Consider the following 22,389-nt stretch of genomic DNA (forward strand, 5'->3'; position numbering starts at 1 on the left):
ATTTATTTTGTGGCCTGCTGTTAGATTTACCCAGCGATGGGTCTCGCCGTCTATTGTCTCATTAACGGTGCTATGTAAATTCAAGCTTTCATTAATGGAGCTTATATCATAAAGTTGTAAGGGCCGAGAGTTACGTGGAACGATTCACTGAGTTGGATGATCAGCCATGATCGTATCGAATGGTGAAACAGTCTCAAAGGGCTGAATGGCCTCCTCATGTAGCTGTTCGCCTTGGTGGCTCAGTGGTTAGCACTGGTGCCAGGGACCTGGGTTCAATTCCACCCTTGGGTGACTGGGTGGAGTTTGCACATTCTCCCCGTGTGTGTATGGGTTTGCTCTGGTTCGCAGGTTGGAGTGGGATCGACTACAGTGTCCGTGGGAAATTGCCCCATAATGTCCAGGGATAGGTAGGTTAGCCGTGGGGTGAGATGCTGTTTGGACGGTCAGTGTGAACTCACTGGGCCAAATGGCCTCTAGGGATTCCATGATCTAATGTTGTTACTGAACTTTTTGGACTTTTTATGATGAACATTCTGCAAATTTGATTCCCCTGAGCTGCGGTTATGTTATTTGAGAGAAGCTTTGTTTCTGCTTCGGAAAGAAATCAAAGTTTGATCATGGTTTTATTAGCCTGCTGCGCCCTCTGCTGTTCATTGACTGGATAAACCTGAGTCCATTTGATAGTGAATTAAGGTAAAAATCACACAACTCCAGGTGATAGTCCAACAGGTTTAATTGGAAGCACTAGCTTTCGGAGCGCTGCACAATCTCCTGATGAAGGAGCAGTGCTCTGAAAGCTAGTGTGCTTCCAGTTAAACCTGTTGGACTATAACCTGGTGTTGTGTGATTTTTAACTTTGTACACCCCTGTCCAACACCGGCATCTCCCCAGCAATGAATTAAGTTTTTGAGTGTTTCCCAAATACATAATTTCAAAACTATTTGAGATTTCAAACAACATTTTCATGCACATTTTGTAATTGGAAAGTAATAAAGAATTTCATTAGCATTCACTGATAATTCCCTTAGCAATATAATTTTTATTTTGCATTTATACACATGGAGATACAGCCTATTGTCTGACCGAAGATAGATCCACCCTCATTTCTTATTGCTCACAATGCAGTCTTTGCACAGACTTCCCCTGATCTGATTGAATGATTTTTACCTTAATATACCTACGTTTATATACCTAACGTTTCTGGATTCAGGAGTACAGTTAGACTTCAGTAGGAACAAACTTGCAGCAGCAATTAGATTAGTTGCTTGATAGTGCTGGGACTTCATCACACTGTGTCTTCAGCTTTACACCGAACACAAGTGTGAGAACTAGGATCAGGTGGTTTGTTGTGAAGTTAAGGAAGTTATTGGTAGAGGAATTGAGTTCCGGAGTCCTGAGGTCATGTTGCTGTTGTATAAGACTCTGGTGCGGCCGCATCTAGAGTTTGTGTGCAGTTTTGGTCGCCATACTATAGGAAGGATGTGGAGGCACTGGAACGGGTGCAGAGGAGGTTTACCAGGATGGTGCCTGGTATGGTAGGAAGATCGTATGAGGAAAGGCTGAGGCACTTGGGGCTGTTTTCATTGGAGAAAAGAAGGTTTAGGGGTGACTTGATAGAGGTGTACAAGATGATTAGGGGTTTAGATAGGGTTGACCATGAGAACCTTTTTCCACGTATGGAGTCAGCTATTACGAGGGGGCATAGCTTTAAATTAAGGGGTGGTAGGTATAGGACAGATGTTAGGGGTAGATTCTTTACTCAGCGAGTTGTGAGTTCATGGAATGCCCTGCCAGTAACAGTGGTGGACTCCCCCTCTTTATGGGCATTTAAACGGGCATTGGATAGGTATATGGAGGAAAGTGGGCTAGTGTAGGTTAGGTAGGCTTGGATCGGCGCAAAATCGAGGGCCAAAGGGCCTGTACTGCGCTGTATTTTTCTATGTTCTATGTTCTATGTTAAAGTTTGTTGCAACAGTGATTAACGTGGTTACTACATTGCTGCAAAAATACCAGAATTAATAGGGAGTAGATACAGAGAGTGGGTTCTGGGTCTTAACAAGAGTGGGTGTCATGTTAGGATCCATACAGTGTGAAAAGAGGCCATTCAGCCCATTGAGTTAACACTGACCCTCTGAAGAGCATCCCAACCAGACCTATTCCCAGCCCCCTCCCCTACCCCTGTAATCCTGCCTTTCCCATGGCCAATCCACTTAACCTGCTCCTCTTTGGACTGTGAGAAAGAACCACCTGATGAAGGAGCAGCGCTCCGAAAGCTAGTGCTTCCAAATATAACCTGGTGTTGTGTGATTTTTAACTTTGTACACCCCAGTCCAACACCAGCTCCTCTACATTGAGGGAAACCAGAGCACCCAGAGGAAACCCACGCAGACACAAGGAAAACTATACAAACCTCACACCTAAGGGTGGAATCGAACCTGAGTCCCTGACAGTTCCCTAGATTCCTATCCTTCCTAAATGTCAAATACCCTTCAATATTCAGGGCCCAAGCTAAGTCATCCTGTGACCATGTCGGAATTATGGCCAACAGATTGTACTTACTTCCCTCGATTTGTACAACTAGCCATTCTGTTTAATTTCAAATGCTGTGTGCATTGAAATATAGGAGAAGGTGAGGGCTGCAGATGCTGGAGATTAGAGTCGAGAGTGTGGTGCTGGAAAAGCACAGCAGGTCAGGCAGCATCTGAGGAGCAGGAGAGTCAATGTTTCAGGCATAAACCCTTCATCAGGAATTCCCTTCATGAAGGGCTTATGCCTGAAACATCGATTCTCCTGCTCCTCGGATCCTGCCTGACCTGCTGTGCTTTTCCAGCACCACACGCTCAACTCTGCATTGAAATATAGTGCCTTAAGTTTAGTCCTTTTTATCTTGTTTTTCAGTAACCTATTTTTCTAATCAGCCTGTTGTGAGGTGGTATTACACACCCTCTGGAGCAGGTGGGACTTGAAGAGGACTATTGCTGTGTTTTTTAGTATTTTAGTAATCTCTACTTTTACCAGGTTAAAAACAACGACTGCAGATGCTGGAAACCAGATTCTGGATTAGTTCAGGAAGCATAGAAATTTCGCTGCTCCTTGGATGCTGCCTGAACTGCTGCGCTCTTCCAGCACCACGAATCCAGAATCTACTTATACCAGTTGGTTTGCTCTTAGACCTGCATCTTTCTTCCTTCTTATTATTGTTGTGTCGATCATTTCCCACATTAATTCCTTCCTTTGGTGCATTCTCTCCACTCTATGGTGCACCACAACTTTCCAAATTTGGGCCCTCGCCCCTTGCTATTTAGTTTAAAACTGACCTTACTTTCCCTAAAATGCTGGCCCAGACAGAAGTACCCACGTCCCGTGAATGATGTTGCTGAAATCTCTTCACGTTGTAGACCTTACCTTTTGTCCCGGGAGAGAGCGGATTGCTTTGGTTTAGAAATTTGGTTTTCCCACACACTGCGTGCGGCCTTTGAACACCACAGTGCACATCCTTGTCCCTTGGAAGTAAACCTGATTGACAGCTTGGGTTTCCAGCTGTGCAGGGAGACTGCTAGAGCAGACTCATCTTCACACTAGGGAGGTCACTGCATGGTCACGGATCAGGCATTAGGAATCTGATGGGGAAAGGGGGAACATGCATTCCTGCTTTTTTGTTCTTCACTTGTGGGATCTGGGTGTCACTGGCTGGGCCCAGCATTTATTGCCCATCCCTAGTTGCCCCTTGAGAAGGTGGGGGTGAGCTGCCTTCTTGAACCGCTGCAGTCTTATGTGCTGTAGGTAGATCCACAATGTCCCTCAGGGAGGGCATTCCAGATTTGTGACCCAACGACAGTGAAGGAACGGCGATATATTTCCAAGTTGGGATTGGTGAGAGGCTCGGAGGGGAACTGGCGGAGAGATGGGTTGTTGGTGCTGTCAGATCTACAGCATCTTTGTAGCAATTTGTCCTTGTTTCTGTCAGGGTCCCCTGTTGGATACATTTAGAATTCTCAATGTTTCAGCAAGATCATCTTCCAATCTTCAAAACTCCATGTGGAGCGTAGGCCCATTAGGAGCAGAACCGCAGGAATTCTGTTAAACATTAGCTAGCACCTCTCTCATCGCTTGGGAAGATCCGAGTGAGCGCAGGTCAGAAAGTGGAGGTCACATTACTGTGGGAGTGACCCTGACCCACACTCCCACAGGGCACCTCCCCCCCCCCCCATAAGGGATTGCTGGACTGGCCCTTATACCCTCAGGAGTGATTGTGGGGGAGCAGAGAAATACACAATACATCGTGACAATGCAGGGTATTTTCTGAGCAAGCTGAGAATCATTAGCAGCAATTTGTGAGCAGAAACTATCGATGATGTGATGTGCCCTGAACAATCACATGGACAGCACAGGCTGGGGAATCCTGGAGTTATTCCTCATTTAAACCTCATTCCAACAATTTAGCAACATGTGTTTGAAGCATCCTGCCTCCTCTTAACATTGCTTGACATTTCTATGACATTATTAAAACTCTACGTATTTTTATAACTTGTAAAAGCTGTAACATAAACACACATATCTTTCAAACATTATCCACTCAACTGCACTATACCTCATTCCCCCACAGCCGAGTGGACCAACCCAGCACCCTCCACAGCCAAATGGACCAACCCACCACCCCCTATTGCCGAGTGGGCCAACCTGTCACCCCCCACAGACAAGTGGGCCAATCCGCCATCCCCACAGCCGAGTGGACCAACCCACCACTCCCACAGCTGAGTGGACCAACCCACCACCCCACAGCCGAGTGGACTAACCCCCCACCCCCACAACCAAGTGGACCAACCCACCACCACCCACAGCCGAGTGGATCAAACCCCCCCCTCCCACAGCTGAGTAGCCCAACCCGCTACACCCACAGCCGAATGGACCAACCCCCACCCCCATAGCCGAATGGACCAACCTGCCACCGTCGAGTGGACTAGCCCCAATTATTATTAAAACCCAGCTGGTTCACTAATGTCCTTCAGTGAAGGAAACCTGCCATCCTCAAGTGGTCTGGCCTTCATGTGACTCCAGACCCACAGCAGTAGGGCTGGCTCCTAACCGCCCTCGGAAATACCCAGTAATACCCTCTGTTTAAGGGCAGTTAGAGTTGAGCAGTAAATGTTGCCCTTACCTGTGACATTCACATCTCATGAACCAATGAACAGATGTTCAGAGGCTGTTGATAGTGAAGACAGAGGCTCCGTTTCCTTGCCAGCACACAGCGGGCTAGCACCCCCAGCTCTGACTGCTGTGGGTCAGGGGGATTTCCAGGTCTGGCTGGGTTACAAACGTACCTTCCTTCACCATCATTACCTGGAGCCCACCAACTGGGAGCTTCTGGCTCAGAGGCTGGGTGGGGCAGGGGGAATTGCCCAGTGGGATTCTCATTGGATCATTAATCCAGAGAACTGAGTACAGTTCTGGGGAACCCCTGGGTATTTAGGGAATGGCTGAGTCTGTAATGCCCAGAGACACTAGTCACTGCCCCCTCCCAAACATGGATATCCTGGGACATCAAATTGGTTCTGAATCACATCCTCCATGGGTTACATTGTGAGCTGGTCACCTGTGGCTCACGGGTGTCCTCTTGTCGGGGGAAGTTTGAGGGTTCCAGCCACGCTGTAGGACTTGAGGATGATATTATCGCTTAACCTCTCTCTCACTGTCCTATCAGTGAGTCAGAGGGGTTAAAAGATCCTATGACTTGACTTTGATGAAGAGTGGGACAGCTGTCCCTGGTCTCCTGGACAATAGTTATCCCTGAAACAGCATCACAGAGGCAGGTTACCCTGTTGCTGTCACATTGCTGCTTGTGGGATCTTACTGTAAATTGATTTAGTTTGGAATTATCGAGTTTTGAGAAGATTTGTTGCTCAGGTTGAGGTTCTGAATGTAGGTTTGCTCACTGAGTTGGAAGGTTTGTTCTCTGATACTTCGTCACCATACTAGGTAACATCTTCAGTGAGCCTCTGAATGAAGCACTGGTGGTATGGCCCACTTTCTATTTATGTGTTTAGATTTACTTGTGTTGGTGATGACATTTCCTATGGTGATGTCATTTCCTGTTCCTTTTCTCGGGGATGGTAAATGGAATCCAAGTCGGTGCGTTTGTTGATAGAGTTCCTGTTGGAGTGCTATGCTTCTAGGAATTCTCGTATGTGTCTTGGTTTGGCTTGTCCTAGGATGGATGTGTTGTCCCAGTCGAAGTGGTGTCCTTCCTCATCTGTATGTGAGGATACTAGTGAGAGAGGGTCATGTCTTTTTGTGGCTAGTTGGTGTTCATGTATCCTGGTGGCTCGTTTTCTGCCTGCTTGTCCAATGTAATGTTTGTTACAGTTCTTGCATGGTATTTTGTAAATTACATTAGTTTTGCTTGTTGTCTGTACAGGGTCTTTCAAGTTCATTAGCTGCTGTTTTAGTGTGTTGGTGGGTTTGTGGCCTCCCATGATGCCGAGGTCTGAGTAGTCTGGCAGTCATTTCCGAGATGCCTTTGATGTAGGGGAGAGTGGCGAGGGTTTCTGGATGGGTTTTGTCTGTTTGGGGTTTGTTGCTCAGAAATTGGCCGACAGTATTCAAGAAGAATGGGTACGCAGTGAAGATAGTCCGCTGATTTCTCACCCTACATCAAAGACATCTTGGAAATGACTGCCAGACTACTCAGACCCCTCGGCATCATGGTAGCCCACAAACCCACCAACACACTAAACCTACATCCAGAGTTTGGGATTATGGTTAGCATGGGCTTGTTGAACCAAAGGGTCTGTTTCAGTGCTATGTAAGTCCATGACATTCCAACAGTAACTTTTAGTGGTGCTTTGTTGAATTTCAGCGTCTTTGGGACGCTACTGATTGTGAAAGGTGCCATTTAAATTCGGGTCTTGTTTGTTTGTTTGCAACATCACAAAACACAACTCAGCATCCATTAGAGAATTCAGTGGATTTTAGGATGTAACCAAGAATAATTTCCAGAATTGACAGCAGGACAAGTCTCTTTATTGCAATTAGACTTTGTGGTTTCAAAGGAATTAGCTGCATTTTTATAGTAACCGGTTGTAATTTCGGTTTGCCACGCACAGCCTTCTATCTAGTGACCTACCTGTGATCTTTCAAGACTGTTGTGTCCTGGGTAAAGACCATTCTCAGTTTGGACAGAACGTGTCTACACCAGCATCCAGTGAGGAATTGACTGATTTTGTTGTGGTTTTATTGTGAGGCTCTGCCATTCAATATGTTCTTGACTGAGCCTGTATCTCAATGCCATGTCCCCACTTTCTCCCCATGTCCCCTCATGTCTTTCAAATCTAAACATTTATTTGCCTCTTTTTTGAATTTATTCAGAGTCTTGGCCTCCATGGCCTTCTGTGGGAGAGAATTCCACAGGTTCACCACCCTCTCAGTGAAGAAATTATTCCTTATCTCAGTCCAAAATGGTCTACCCTGGATCCTGAGACTGTGTCCCCTGGTTCTAGCTGAAAATGTGTTGCTGGAAAAGCGCAGCAGGTCAGGCAGCATCCAAGGAGCAGGAGAGTCGACGTTTTGGGCATGAGCCCTTCTTATGCCCGAAACGTCAATTCTCCCGCTCCTTGGATGCTGCCTGACCTGCTGCGCTTATCCAGCAACACATCTTCAGCCCTGATCTCCAGCATCTGCAGTCCTCACTTTCTCCTGGTTCTATATCCCCCAACCCTGGGGAAATATTCTCCCTGCATCTATTCCGTCCAGCCCTGTTAGAATTTTATATGTTTCAATCAGATCCCTCTCTAAACTCCAGTGAGTACAGGCCCAGGACCCCATGGGACAGTCCTGCCATCCCCAGTGTCAGCTGAGTGAATCTCCAGAGTGCGCCCTCTCTCTCTGGGAGACCCTAACAGCACACAGTACCCCAGGTATGGTCTGACCAAGGCTCTGTCTAACTGTAGTAAGACATCCCGACTTCTGAATTCAAATCCTCTAGCGGTGAAGACCAGTGCACTGTTCCATGTCCTAAATGTTTGCTGTACCTGCCTGTATACTTTCCTTGATTGCTGTATAAAGGCACCATCAGAGTATACTCTCTCTGTTTTTCACACTGCAGTGCTTAATGTTACATATAGCCTCAGTGTAGCGTGTCCGTGACATGTTTGCTCCCTCACTCACTCCCTCACCGAGTCTAAACCACCTCGCGGTCCCATGCATCCTCTGATACCCTAACAGGGTCGGTGGCCGTGGTCTGGAGATCGAGTGTGCAAGGTCCACTCTCAGAAGAGGGATTACTCCTGTGTGTCCCGTGAAGATGCCAGATTTCAGTTCTTGGAGTAGATTCTTGTTAACCCTTTCCACAAGCGATCCCCCACAACCCGATCCCCAGTCGATCACCAAGCATACGTTCATGCCCAGCCTGGCATCTGCCTAGAAAAAGGGCTGGGAGTTGGGTGTGGGTCAGAAATGCCACGTAACGATGGCAATTTCTCGTGTTACATGCTAGCTAGAAGAAGTAGGAGGCTATTCAGCCCATTGCCCTGCTATTTACTGTGGCTGACCCAACTGTGGCCTCAATTCTTCTTTCTCAGCTACCCCCAGGAGAAGGTGCTGCAGCCCCTTCACTATCACCATCTGCGTCTTTTACAGCAGCAACAAAATTGAACTGAGAACTTTTTCTGCAATAAATACAGAATGAATCCAGTGTCCCCACTGACTGACAGTGAGCGAGGGAGATGTACTGCTCAGAAATAAAGGCAAAATTGCAGGTCAAGTGCGTTAAAGAATCACCTTTCCGATGTCATTGTTCAGCTAATCCTCTGTTAGTAAAAAATGAGGTCTGCAGATGCTGGAGATCACAGCTGCAAATGTGTTGCTGGTCAAAGCACAGCAGGTTAGGCAGCATCTCAGGAATAGAGAATTCGACGTTTCGAGCATGAGCCCTTCATCAGGAATAAGAGAGAGAGAGAGCCAAGCCGGCTGAGATAAAGGGTAGGGAGGAGGGACCAGGGGGAGGGGCGATGGAGGTGGGATAGGTGGAAGGAGGTCAAGGTGAGGGTGATAGGCCGGAGTGGGGTGGGGGCGGAGAGGTCAGGAAGAGGATTGCAGGTTAGGAGGGCGGTGCTGAGTTGAGGGAACCGACTGAGACAAGGTGGGGGGAGGGGAAATGAGGAAACTGGAGAAATCTGAATTCATACCTTGTGGTTGGAGGGTTCCCAGGCGGAAGATGAGGCACTCTTCCTCCAGCCGTTGTGTTGTTGTGTTCTGCCGGTGGAGGAGTCCAAGGACCTGCATGTCCTCGGTGGAGTGGGAGGGAGAGTTAAAGTGTTGAGCCACGGGGTGATTGGGTTGGTTGGTTCGGGCGGCCCGGAGGTGTTCTCTGAAGCGTTCCGCAAGTAAGCGGCCTGTCTCACCAATATAGAGGAGGCCACATCGGGTGCAGCGGATGCAATAGATGATGTGTGTGGAGGTACAGGTGAACTTGTGGCGGATATGGAAGGATCCCTTGGGGCCTTGGAGGGAAGTGAGTGTGGAGGTGTGGGCGCAAGTTTTACATTTCCTGCGGTTGCAGGGGAAGGTGCCGGGGGTGGAGGTTGGGTTGGTGGGGGGTGTGGATCTGACGAGGGAGTCACGAAGGGAGTGGTCCTTGCGGAACGCTGATAGGGGAGGGGAGGGAAATATATCCTTGGTGGTGGGGTCCGTTTGGAGGTGGCGGAAATGGCGGCGGATGATACGTTGTATGCGGAGGTTGGTGGGGTGGTAGGTGAGAACCAGTGGGGTTCTGTCTTGGTGGCGGTTGGAGGAGCGGGGCTCAAGGGCGGAGGAGCGGGAAGTGGAGGAGATGCGGTGGAGGGCATCGTCGATCACGTCTGGGGGGAATCTGCGGTCCTTGAAGAAGGAGGCCATCTGGGCTGTACGGTGTTGGAATTGGTCCTCCTGGGAGCAGATGCGGCGGAGACGAAGGAATTGGGAATATGGGATGGCATTTTTACAGGGGGCAGGGTGGGAGGAGGTGTAGTCCAGGTAGCTGTGGGAGTCAGTCGGTTTATAATAGATGTCTGTGTTGAGTCGGTCGCCCGAGATAGAAATGGAGAGGTCTAGGAAGCCCCAGCCATGCCTGCCTCTTCGTAGGATATGTGGAACAGTCCATCTTCCGCAACTACACTGGCACCACCCCCCACCTTTTCCTCCGCTACATCGATGACTGTATCGGCGCTGCCTCGTGCTCCCACGAGGAGGTTGAACAGTTCATCAACTTTACTAACACCTTCCATCCCGACCTGAAATTCACCTGGACCATCTCAGACTCCTCCCTCCCCTTCCTAGACCTTTCCATTTCTATCTCGGGCGACCGACTCAACACAGACATCTATTATAAACCGACTGACTCCCACAGCTACCTGGACTACACCTCCTCCCACCCTGCCCCCTGTAAAAATGCCATCCCATATTCCCAATTCCTTCGTCTCCGCCGCATCTGCTCCCAGGAGGACCAGTTCCAACACCGCACAGCCCAGATGGCCTCCTTCTTCAAGGACCGCAGATTCCCCCCAGACGTGATCGACGATGCCCTCCACCGCATCTCCTCCACTTCCCGCTCCTCCGCCCTTGAGCCCCGCTCCTCCAACCGCCACCAAGACAGAACCCCACTGGTTCTCACCTACCACCCCACCAACCTCCACATACAATGTATCATCCGCCGCCATTTCCGCCACCTCCAAATGGACCCCACCACCAAGGATATATTTCCCTCCCCTCCCCTATCAGCGTTCCGCAAGGACCACTCCCTTCGTGACTCCCTCGTCAGATCCACACCCCCCACCAACCCAACCTCCACCCCCGGCACCTTCCCCTGCAACCGCAGGAAATGTAAAACTTGCGCCCACACCTCCACACTCACTTCCCTCCAAGGCCCCAAGGGATCCTTCCATATCCGCCACAAGTTCACCTGTGCCTCCACACACATCATCTATTGCATCCGCTGCACCCGATGTGGCCTCCTCTATATTGGTGAAACAGGCCACTTACTTGCGGAACGCTTCAGAGAACACCTCTGGGCCGCCCGAACCAACCAACCCAATCACCCCGTGGCTCAACACTTTAACTCTCCCTCCCACTCCACCGAGGACATGCAGGTCCTTGGACTCCTCCACCGGCAGAACATAACAACACGACGGCTGGAGGACGAGCGCCTCATCTTCCGCCTGGGAACCCTCCAACCACAAGGTATGAATTCAGATTTCTCCAGTTTCCTCATTTCCCCTCCCCCCACCTTGTCTCAGTCGGTTCCCTCAACTCAGCACCGCCCTCCTAACCTGCAATCCTCTTCCTGACCTCTCCGCCCCCACCCCACTCCGGCCTATCACCCTCACCTTGACCTCCTTCCACCTATCCCACCTCCATCGCCCCTCCCCCTGGTCCCTCCTCCCTACCCTTTATCTTAGCCTGCTTGGCTCTCTCTCTCTCTTATTCCTGATGAAGGGCTCATGCTCGAAACGTCGAATTCTCTGTTCCTGAGATGCTGCCTGGCCTGCTGTGCTTTGACCAGCAACACATTTGCAGCTGTAATCCTCTGTTAGACCCAGTTTGAGGCTGTGCCTTCCCTCTCTGATGTGGTTCCCATTATGACGTTAGCACAGAGTTCCCTTCCAAGCTGCTAAACACCAGGTTAGGTCACAGTAACACTGGAGCTCTCCTGCTTCAGAAAGCCCACTTTAAGTGATGTAATCGAGAGGGGATATTGAGCCTAGCAATTCTCCAGCTGTCGTGAAGTTCATGCTATTGCTAAACACAGGACAAATAATTCAATGATGACCAAACAAGAGGAGACAGTTAAAATTATCCATTTAGTTTTCAATGAAATCTCACCAAATTGTGATCATCAGAATTTTTAAACATTCCCCAAGCATCTTTCCCACTCTGTACTCCAAAAAAAAGCTGAACATGTGATTCACTCAGTTAGTCTGATGTTAGTCTGCAAACACAGTTTGACTCAACATTAAAGAAATCTCCACAATTTTAATAAGAGGTTTTCTGAAGAGAGAGAACATCATTCCTTCTCGATGTTTACGCTGGGATTTTAATTCTTTTGCAGGTTCTACATTGAAAGCATTGCTTATTTGAAGGACAACGCCACCATTGAGCTGTTCTTCCTAAATGCAAAGTCTTGTATCTACAAGGTAAGAAGGGGACTCACCACCCCCCAACCTCCCACCACCAGCTGTAACAATTCCTGTTGTAAAACTGACCAAGGTAGTTAAAAATCACATAACACCAGCTTATAGTCCAACAGGTTTAATTCTGATCGAAAGCTAGTGCTTCCAATGAAACCTGTTGGACTATAACCTGGTGGTGTGTGATTTTTAACTTTGTACACCCCAGTCCAACACCGGCATCTCCAAATCACGACTCCAGAATGTTCACAGACAACAAGAGCAGCAGGAAGCATCCAGAATGGCTCCATGGTTATGTTCAGTTGTGACAGTGTTGGGAATCCAGAGTTGCAGCCAAACGATCCACAGCTGGGTTCTCACCCCCACCCTGGCAGCCGGGAGCAAGTAAAACTGAATTAATTAAATACATCTGGAATAAAACATTCGTGTCAAAACTCAGTAGTTGTCGCTCAGGGAAGGAGAGTGCCTCATCCAGTCAGGCCTACACGTGACTCCAGACACCCAGCACTGGGGGTGACTCCTGACTGCCCCCAGAAGGAGACCAGGCCCCACTACAGGTTCATGAGGAAGCTAATTCTCCCTTCTGAAGGGGCATTCAGGGCTAGCTTTACCAGGGACAACATCATCCTGAGAATGAAGTAAAGATCAGACTTTTATAACTCGGTGACACACGGCTGGGGGAGGGGTACAGGGTCGCTGAGGTATGGGGATGATGGTATGGGGTTATTGGGGTGTGGGGTTACTGTAGGTCTCGGGTTATTAGAGCATGGGCATGTCAGTGAGAGTTTGGGGGGGTTCAAGGGAGAGTGGGGTTGGGGGAATCAGGGGGAGTGTGGGGTTAATGGGGGGTCAGGGGGAGTGTGGTGTTATTGGGGGGTCAGGAGAGTGTGGGGTTAGTTGGGGGTCGGGGGGGAGTGTGGGGTTAGTTGGGGGTCGGGGGAGTGTGGGGTTAGTGGGGGGTCGGGGGAGTGCGGGGTTAGTGGAGGGGTCAGGAGGGAGTGTGGGGTTAGTGAGGAGGTCAGGGGGAGTGTGGGGTTAGTGGGGGTCGGGGGAGTGTGGGGTTAGTGGGAGGGTTGGGGGAGTGTGAGGTTAGTAGGGAGTCAGGGGAGTGTGGGGTTAGTGGGAGGGACGGGGAGGGTGGGGTTAGTGGGAGGGATGGAGGAGTGTGGGGTTAGTGGGAGGGTCAGGGTGAGTGTTGGGTTAGTGGGGGGGTCGGGGGAGTATGGGTTTAGTGGGGGGTTCAGGGAGTGTGGGGTTAGTGGGGGGGTCAGGGAGTGTTGGGTTAGTGGGGGGTCAGGGGGAGTGTGGGGTTGGGGGGGTCAGGGGGAGTGTGGGGTTGAGGGGTCAGGGGGGAGTGTGGGGTTGGGGGGTTAGGGGGGAGTGTGGGGTTGGGAGGGTCAGGAGAGTTTGGGGTTGGGAGGGTCGGGGGTTAGTGGGGTGTCAGGGGGAATGTGGGGTTGGGGGGGAGGAGAGTGTGGAGTTGGGGGTCAGTAGGGCGAGTGGGTTTGGGAGGGCCAGGGATTAGTGGGAGGTCAGATGGGGTGTGCGGGATTTACGGGAGTGCTTGTGTTCGGGTATCGCAGTCCGTAAGGGATTGAGTTGGAGTAACTGATGTTTCGGTGAGCACTGTATTCTGCCCCCGGGAGGGTGGGCTTTGTGAGTGGAAGAGGCAGCAAATGAGAAGAATAGGGAACTCTGGGTAATGACAACATTGTACTCGATGACAACTGGGAATGAGACGATTTCATTCTAATCGCAGAACATATTCAAACCTGATTAAAAGCCAGAATCCAGTTTGTTTTATCGGTTTTGTGTGTGTGTTGTGTGTGTGTGTATGTGTGGTGTGCATGGTATGTGTGTGGTGTGTGTGCTGTGTGTGTGGTATATGTTGTGTGTGGTGTGTGTATGGTGTGTGTGGTGTGTGTATGGTGTGTGTGGTGTGTGTACTGTGTGTGTGGTGTGTGTATGCTGAGTGTATTGTGTGTGTGTGATGTGTGTTTGTCTGTGTGGTGTGTGTGTGTTTGTGTTGCGTGGTGTGTGTTTGTGTGTGTGTTGCGTGTGTGGTGTGTGTTTGTGTGGTGTGTGGTGTGTGTGTTGCATGTGTGTGGTGTGTGTTGCGCGTGTGTGTAGTGTGTGTTTGTGTGTAGTGTGTGTTTGTGTGGTGTGTGTGTTTGTGTGGTATGTGTGGTTGTGTGGTGTATGTGGTGTGTGTGTGTGGTTTTTGTGTGGTGTGGTTTTTGTGTAGTGTGTGTGTGTTGTGTGGTGTGTGTGCGTGTGTGTGTGTGGTGTGTGTATTGTGTTATGTGTGGTGTGTTTTGTGTTGTGTGTGTGCTGTGTGGTGTGTGTGCTGTTTGTGTTCTGTGTGTGTGGTGTGTGTATGCTGATTGTATTTTGTGTATGTGTTGTGCGTGGTGTGTGTGTTGTATGTGTGGTGTATGTGTGTGTGTGTGTGTGTGTTGTATGTGTGGTGTATGTGTGTGTGTGTGTGTGTTGTGTGTGGTGTATGTGTGTTTTTGTGTGTGTGTGATGTGTGTGTTGCGTGTGTTGCATGTGTGTTGGTGTGTGTGTTTGTGTGTGGTGTATGTGTGTTTGTTTTTGTGTGTGGTGTGTGTGTGTGTTGTGTGTGTATGTGTTTTGTGTGTGTGTGTGGTGTTTGTGTGTGTGTTGTGTGTGTTTGGATGTGTGTGTGTGGTGTGTGTGTTTGTGTGTGGTGTGTGTGTGGTGTGTGTGTGTGTGGTGTGTGTGTGTGATTTTTGTGTGGTGTGGTTTTTGTGTGATGTGTGTGTGTTGTGTGGTGCGTGTGTGTGTGGTGTGTGTATTGTATTATGTGTGGTGTGTTTTGTGTTGTGTGTGTGCTGTGTGGTGTGTGTATGGTGTGTGTGTGGTGTGTGTGCTGTGTGTGTTCTGTGTGTGTGGTATGTGTATGCTGAGTGTATTTTGTGTGTGTGTGGTGTATGTGTGTGTTGTGTGTTTTTGTGTGTGTGTGGTGTGTGTTTGTGTGTGTGTGGTGCATGTGTTGCATGTGTTGCATCTGTGTTTGTGTGTGTGTGATGTGTGGTGTGTGTGTGTCTGTGTGTGGTGTATGTGTGTTTGTTTTTGTGTGTGTGTGGTGTGTGTTTGTGTGTGTGGTGCGTGTGTTGCATGTGTTGCATCTGTGTTTGTGTGTGTGTGATGTGTGGTGTGTGTGTGGTGTATGTGTGTTTGTTTTTGTGTGTGGTGTGTTGTGTGTGTTTTTATGTATGTGTGTGTTTTTGTATGTGTGGTGTGTGGTATGTGTGTGTGTGTTTTTGTGTGTTGTGTGTGTGTGGTGTGTGTGTGTGGTGTTTGTGTGTATGTGTTGTGTGTGTTTGGATGTGTGTGTTTGGATGTGTGTGTGTGGTGTGTGTTTGTGTGTGGTGTGTGTGTGTGTGGTGTGTGTGTGTGTGTGTGGTGTTTGTGTGTGTGTGTGTGTGTGGTGTTTGTGTGTGTGTGTGTGGTGTGTGTGTGTGGTGTGTGTGTGTGTGTGTGTGGTGTGTGTGTGGTGTGTGTGTGTGGTGTGTGTGTGTGTGTGTGTGTGTGATGGGGAGTTAGTGTTTCAGACCCTGTATTATTACCTCCTGTGTTTAACCTCAGTGCAGGATGGGACATGGCCCCTCCCAGGGGGGAGAAGCTGAGCTAAAAGTGACTCCTCACCGGGGTTGGGACATTGAGCGAGCGTGGGTGAGATTGAGGAACTGGGTTTGGGGGGGAGGTGTAGTGCTCTTTGGTGTAAAGGAGATGGTGAGGAGTTTTGATGGATTTGAACAGGATTAGGGTGGGTTTCGAAAGTCAGACGTAAAGAAATGTCTTCCCAAGAACTGACAGTGCAAGATCTGAGAAACACCGAATTAAGATTTTGGGTATGGGTAAAGAGAGATTGCCTTATGGGAAAGGTTAAGTAGTTTGTCAGTCCACTCTCTGGAGTTTAGAAGAATGAGAGTTAATCTGATTGAAACGTATCGGATTTTTAAGGGGTTTGACAAGGTAAAGGCTGAGAGGATGGTTCTCCTCATTGGGGAAAGGCGAGGACCAGAGGGTAGAGTCTCAGAGTAAAGGGGCACCAGTTTCAGACTGAGATGAGGAGCAATTTCTTCTCTCAAAGGGTTGAGGTTCTTTGGAACTCGCTGTCCCAGAGAGCTTCTGGGAATGGAGTCTGAGAGCTTCAGGGAATCAAGGGTTACAGAGAACGGGCAGGAAAATGGACATGAGGAATGTTGGATCAGCCAGGATCCTATTGAATGGTGGAGCAGGCTTGTGGGGTTTCCACTTCTGTTCCTACTTCCTTATAGTCTCATGGAGACTCAGGGTGAACGTGAGGAAGAGAGTTTTCCGCAGCAAGTGGGAATAATCTGGAACAGACTGCCTGACATGGGAATTGGAGGTGGAGACTGGAAGTTCTCCACAGAAGCCGTTATCCCATCACCAAATCACCCCTTCCTGACACAGATCCCACTCCCTCGGAGCCAGCTCTCAGGGTGAGCAGAACCCCTGACACTCCTGTTCCTATCTGTCAGCCAGGGCTCCCTGATTGGACCAGGTTAACAGCCACAAGCAGGGGACTCCTATTCTATGAGGTCCACCTCATAACATTCACAACGGAATCAATCAATATTTTCCAAAGGAAATTGGACAGGCACATGGAAAAAATGTAATAGCTGGGAAACAGGCATTACCTGGGAAATACCACTGACCTGAATTGCTGTGGACAGCTGTAACAGACTGGATGGGCTGAACGGTCCCCCATTATACTGTTGCTGGAAAAGCGCGGCAGGTCAGGCAGCATCAAAGGAACAGGAGAATCGATGTTTCTGACATAAGCCCTTCTTCAAGATTGAGGAGGGTGTGCCAAGCAGGCTAAGATAGAAAGTAGGGAGGAGGGACTTGGGGAAGGGGCGTTGGGAATGCGATAGGTGGAAGGAGGTTAAGGTGAGGGTGATAGGCCGGAGTGGGGTGGGGGCGGAGAGGTCGGGAAGAAGATTGCAGGTTAGGAGGGCGGTGCTGAGTTCGAGGGTTGGGACTGAGACAAGGTGGGGGGAGGGGAAATGAGAAAGCTGGAGAAATCTAGGTTCATCCCTTGTGGTTGGAGGGTTCCCAGGCGGAAGATGAGGCGCTCTTTCTCCAACCGTCGTGTTGCCATGGTCTGGCGATGGAGGAGTCCAAGGACCTGCATGTCCTTGGTGGAGTGGGAGGGGGAGTTGAAGTGTTGAGCCCATGGGGTGGTTGGGTTGGTTGGTGCGGGTGTCCCAGAGGTGTTCCCTGAAACATTCTGCAAGTAGGCGGCCCGTCTCCCCAATATAGAGGAGGCCACATCGGGTGCAGTGGGTGCAATAGATGATGTGTGTGGAGGTGCAGGAGAATTTCTGACGGATATGGAAGGATCCCTTGGGGCCTTGGAGAGAAGTAAGAGGGAAGGTGTGGGCGCAAATTTTGCATTTCTTGCGGTTGCAGGGGAAGGTGCCGGGAGTGGAGGTTGGGTTGGTGGGGGGTGTGGATCTGAGGAGGGAGTTGCAGAGGGAATGGTCTTTCCAGAACGCTGATAGGGGAGGGGAGGGAAATATATCCCTGGTGGTGGGGTCCGTTTGGAGGTGGCGGAAATGACGACGGATGATGCGATGTATCTGGAGGTTGGTGGGGTGGTAGGTGAGGACCAGTGGGGTTCTGTCTTGGTGGCGGTTATACTGTGACTGTTTTTATATGATCGAAATATAACACAGCAGGAGACCATTCCCCCTGTTGGCCATTCTAAACCAGGTTTGCCCATCTGTTTCCAGGGTAGCTTTGGCTGCGAGGTGGGAGGGGTCTGCTGCCTGTATTAGGAAGGGTATTTCAGAATCAGACCTGGAACAACGAGACGGAGGGACTGAGCAGGTGAGGCTGTTTGATCACAGTCCATTCAGCCCAGGTCCCTGGGTTATCCCCAGAACGAGATCCTTGCTAACTGCACGTATTGTGTGTGAAGTGGTTTTTCACACATTATCAGCACTCTTCCTATTGCATAAAGGGGTTACACACCCCAGTTACAGCCCCCCTAAGCCCCTCCAGCCTAAACAATCATTCCTCACTGCTGAACGTCCTTCCCCATGATTGGCAATGTTCTCATCAGCCTGCAGTTCACTTGGAGCACCTGGTCTCTGTGATGTATTGACCGTGGCCTGTGGCCTGCCCACTGCTGTGTGACCATCTGCTAACATAGCCACCCTGCTCTTATATACTGCCCCTCAGCCAATGGAGGAAACTTTCTGATGCTGTCGTACTCGTCTGTTTGCTCATCCCAGCTACCTTCAGCAGTCTCTGGATATTCTCTGTAATGTTACCCAGTTCCTTTACTGTCCCACTGTTTATTGGGGATTCTGTTATCCTCTTAGTTTCCCAGAAATGCATCACCTCACGCGATCAAGAGCACACATACTCACATTTTCAGAGACACACACACACACACATATACACACAGACCACATACACAGACACACACACACATATACACATAGACCACATACACAGACACATACACACATACATACAAACATGCATGTACACAGACACGCACACACATAGACGCACAGACACACCCACATAGACACACAGACACAGATACATACACATAGACACACAGACACATACATGTACACACTTAGACCGCGTACACACATATGTATACCACACATGCATACATGCAGACATGCATGTATAAACACACGCACACGCATAGACTACATACACATACATAGACCATACACACATACATACAGATATGCATGTACACACACATTGACGACATACATAGACACATATGTAGACCCCACACATACAGACAGATATGCATGTACACAGACACACGCACATGTATGCAGGAACATTCACACACAGACACGTACACACAGAGACATAGACACACAAAGAAACACGTGCACATGCAGAGTGAGGGTGTTCCAGTTTCACTGAAACAGTCTCTGAGAATGAGTCGGTATCTTCAGAGAAAGTCAGAAATCTGCTAAAAACACCTTGAAGAGAGAAAAGTGCTTCTTTATTTGGGAACAAACAGTGAACTGCTGGGAGCAAAAAGCTTAGTTTCACGAATGTTTCAATGGGATGAGAATGACCAGTAACTCACCAACCAGAATGCTATTTAAAAACCACAAGCTAACTAACGTTGACTTAAAGTGAAAGAGAATTATTCCCCCACCCCCCACCTCCTACTGCCATTAAAGTTCACAATGCGATTCATTGTCTCGTTTAAACAGTTCCCTGGGGTCATTTCACGGCAGTAATCTAATCCAGTGGGTTTCTGCGGTGATTTTGGTGATCTGAGCTCCTGGGTTAGATTACTCCCCAGTAATCACTCCCAGGAATTCATTGTTCGCTCTGAACACTTCCAAAGTTATCGGACGCACTCGAGGGTTCAAGTTGAAGCAGTATGTTCAAACACGAAGCTGTGGCCTTTTAATTCCTCTCTCACAAACAAAAGTCAATATTGGAACATTGATGTGAAGTCAGGAAAGTTGCCATGTGACCGTGCTGGATTTACACAACTCAGAACAGTGCTCTGGGCTCACACTGTGCTCCGACTGACATCAGGGTCCAGGGGTGAAGTGTCTGAAAATCTCCTGTAAAGGCCAGCTTCTGAAAAACACCTCCATTTTCTCCATGTCACCCTGTGTCTGAAAAGGCAAATCAATCTGTCACTCAATTCTTCATCGATGTCACCATCAGCAAATCCTGCCACTCACCCCCCCCCCCTCCTCCTCACTCAGACCCCCTACCCCTCACTCTGAACCCTCTCCCCCTCACTCTAATCCTCTCACTCCGGTCCCCCCTCACTCCAACCACCCTCTCTCCCTCACTCCAGTACCCTCTCACCCCAATCACCCTCTCTCCCTCACTCGGGTCCCCCCTCACTCCAATCACCCTCTCTCCCTCACTCCAGTACCCTCTCACTCCAATCACCCTCTCTCCCTCACTCGGGTCCCCCTTCCCCTTCCGGTCCCCCCATCACTGGAGTTCCCTCCCCCACATTCTGATCCCCCCTCACTCCCAGCCCCTCTGACACCCCGCTCCTCATTCCAATTACCCTCTCTCCCTCACTCTGAACCCCCTCTCACTCCCATCCCCCTCACTCCCATCCCCCTCACTTCCATCCTCCCTCCCCTCCATCTTCCCTCCCCCACACTCCATTCCCCATCACCCCTCACTCCAATCCCCCTCACTCCTCCCTCCAATCACACTCACCCCTCACTCCAATCCCCCTCACTCCTCCCTCCGATCACACTCACCCCTCACTCCAATCCCCCTTCCCCTCACCCAGCCCCTGCCCCCTGCTATTCTCTGACCCTTCTCTGTTTATCCTGGAGCTGAGAGTCCGGAGGGAGCTTCCCACATCTTGCTGACGTCAGAAATGGACCATCCCGCTGACACTGTCCTTGCCACACACGGCTGACTGGAGAATTGTCAGAATGTTCCAGAGATGGAGTCAATCCGTTGGAGGAGCTGCTGCTGTTCTCCTTCGAGTTGAGAAGAGAATGGATGCAGTTTAGCAAAATTGGGAAGGGGTCCTGATGAGCTGGGTTAAGGGAAAAGGGTGGGAGAGTGGAACGAGCTGATTGCAGAGAGCTGACCAGAACCCAAGGGGCCGAATGGCTTCCTTCCCTTCTGTAGCCATTCTGGTCCTTGTTGCTAACCTCGTGCATTGGGCATCGTCCAGCCATTTCTTTAAGCACCCAAACTTAACTTGTCCAATCGGGGTCAAATTGTAGAAAATGACCCAGTAATGTCAGTGTTAAAATCACCCCCATGTGACAATCTACACCCAGCATCCTGTGTGAAAGAGGATTAATGACTGAGAGACCAAATCCCAGCATTACAGATTCCAGTCTGCAGCTAATTTGATTGACTCCATGTGAAATGAAATGGTTAGAGACACTGGATGATGCAAAGGCTTGGGCCCTGACAGTATTCAGGCAATAGTACTAAAAACATGTCCTCCACAACTTGCCCCTCCCCTAGCCAAGCTGATCCAGTACAGTTACAACACCGGCATCTACCTGACAATATGGAAAATTGCCCAAATATGTCCTGTCCATAAAAAGCAGGACAAATCCTACCCAGCCAATTACTGCCCCATTGGTTTACTCTCAATGATCAGTAAAGTGATAGAAGATGTCATCAACAGCGCTATCAAGCAGTATCTGCTCAGCAATAATCTGCTCAGTGACGCCCAGTTTGGGTTCCCCCAGGGTCACTCAGCTCCTGACCTCATTCCAGCCTTGGGTCAAACATGGACAAAGGAGCTGAATTCCAGAGGGGAGGGCAGAGTGACAGAACTTGGCATCAAGGCTGCATTCGACCGAGTGTGGCATCACGGAGCCCTGGCAAAACTGGTATCAATGGGTATAGGGGGCAAACTCTCCGCTGGTTAGAGTCAGACCTGGCACATAGGGAGATGTTTGTGTTTGGTGGAGGTCAATGTCAAACTCAAAGCTCAGTGTCCAACATTAAATGTGAATGTGAGATTCAACAACACTCACTGAATAATTCTGAGTGGACTGGGTATTAAGCCGATAACTGACTTCAGTTGTGCTCACAGTGTGGTGAACTTGTCCACACTGGAAGGTGCTCATATTCACGTACAGGACCCTGTTCTTCACAGAGACACAGACATTGAGCTTCTTCCAACTCAATGATATGCAGAGCGGCTATTCTCTGATTCATTTCTCAGTCCTCTGCCTTGGTCAATCATGATAAGCCTGTCTGATTTAAATTTTAAAAAGTTGGCAGTTTACTATCAGTTATCCTCTGACTCCACGGCAACGCATGTATTACTGAAAGTTCCTTGCCAACCAATCAACACCATCTTCTCATACAGTGCAAAGGGGCCGTTTTCCATTTATGTTGGTATTCTTGCAAAATGTCCTGATGAAGAAAAGACAGAAAACTTCGATAAAATGTTTCCTTATCAGCAGATCTCAAGAGCCATCAAACTGTAAAATTCAGAGCTTTGCTGTATCGTTGTTTAACTCAAAGTGATAGCAGCCACTATTGCTGTTTTCAGTTTGTTAGAGCTAAGTGTTACAAAATGCTGGACACAGCTGTATTTTATAGCACTGGTAAGCAAACTGGGATTTATTTTTAATCACTCTGAAATAACAGCTATTGTCAGCCAACAAAAAAGGAGGGGTCTCTTGGAAAAATTGATGGAAACCTCATGTGTCATCCCAGA

At 49.2% G+C, this 22,389-nt stretch overlaps 1 protein-coding gene across 4 annotated transcripts in view; it reads left to right on the top strand.

Annotated features, from left to right (window-relative positions):
* The window catches only part of frmd4a (FERM domain containing 4A), a 397,798-nt gene that overhangs the window by 205,634 nt on the left and 169,775 nt on the right, over positions 1-22,389 (top strand). For all 4 annotated transcript variants that reach the window (XM_060842610.1, XM_060842608.1, XM_060842609.1 and 1 more), the window contains exon 5: positions 12,080-12,164. In XM_060842610.1, the coding sequence (XP_060698593.1) occupies positions 12,080-12,164 (85 nt within the window). The remainder of the gene's footprint in view (positions 1-12,079; positions 12,165-22,389) is intronic.

This window comes from Hemiscyllium ocellatum, chromosome 23, assembly GCF_020745735.1.
Source record: "Hemiscyllium ocellatum isolate sHemOce1 chromosome 23, sHemOce1.pat.X.cur, whole genome shotgun sequence".
In the NCBI taxonomy this organism is placed as follows: Eukaryota; Metazoa; Chordata; class Chondrichthyes; order Orectolobiformes; family Hemiscylliidae; genus Hemiscyllium; species Hemiscyllium ocellatum.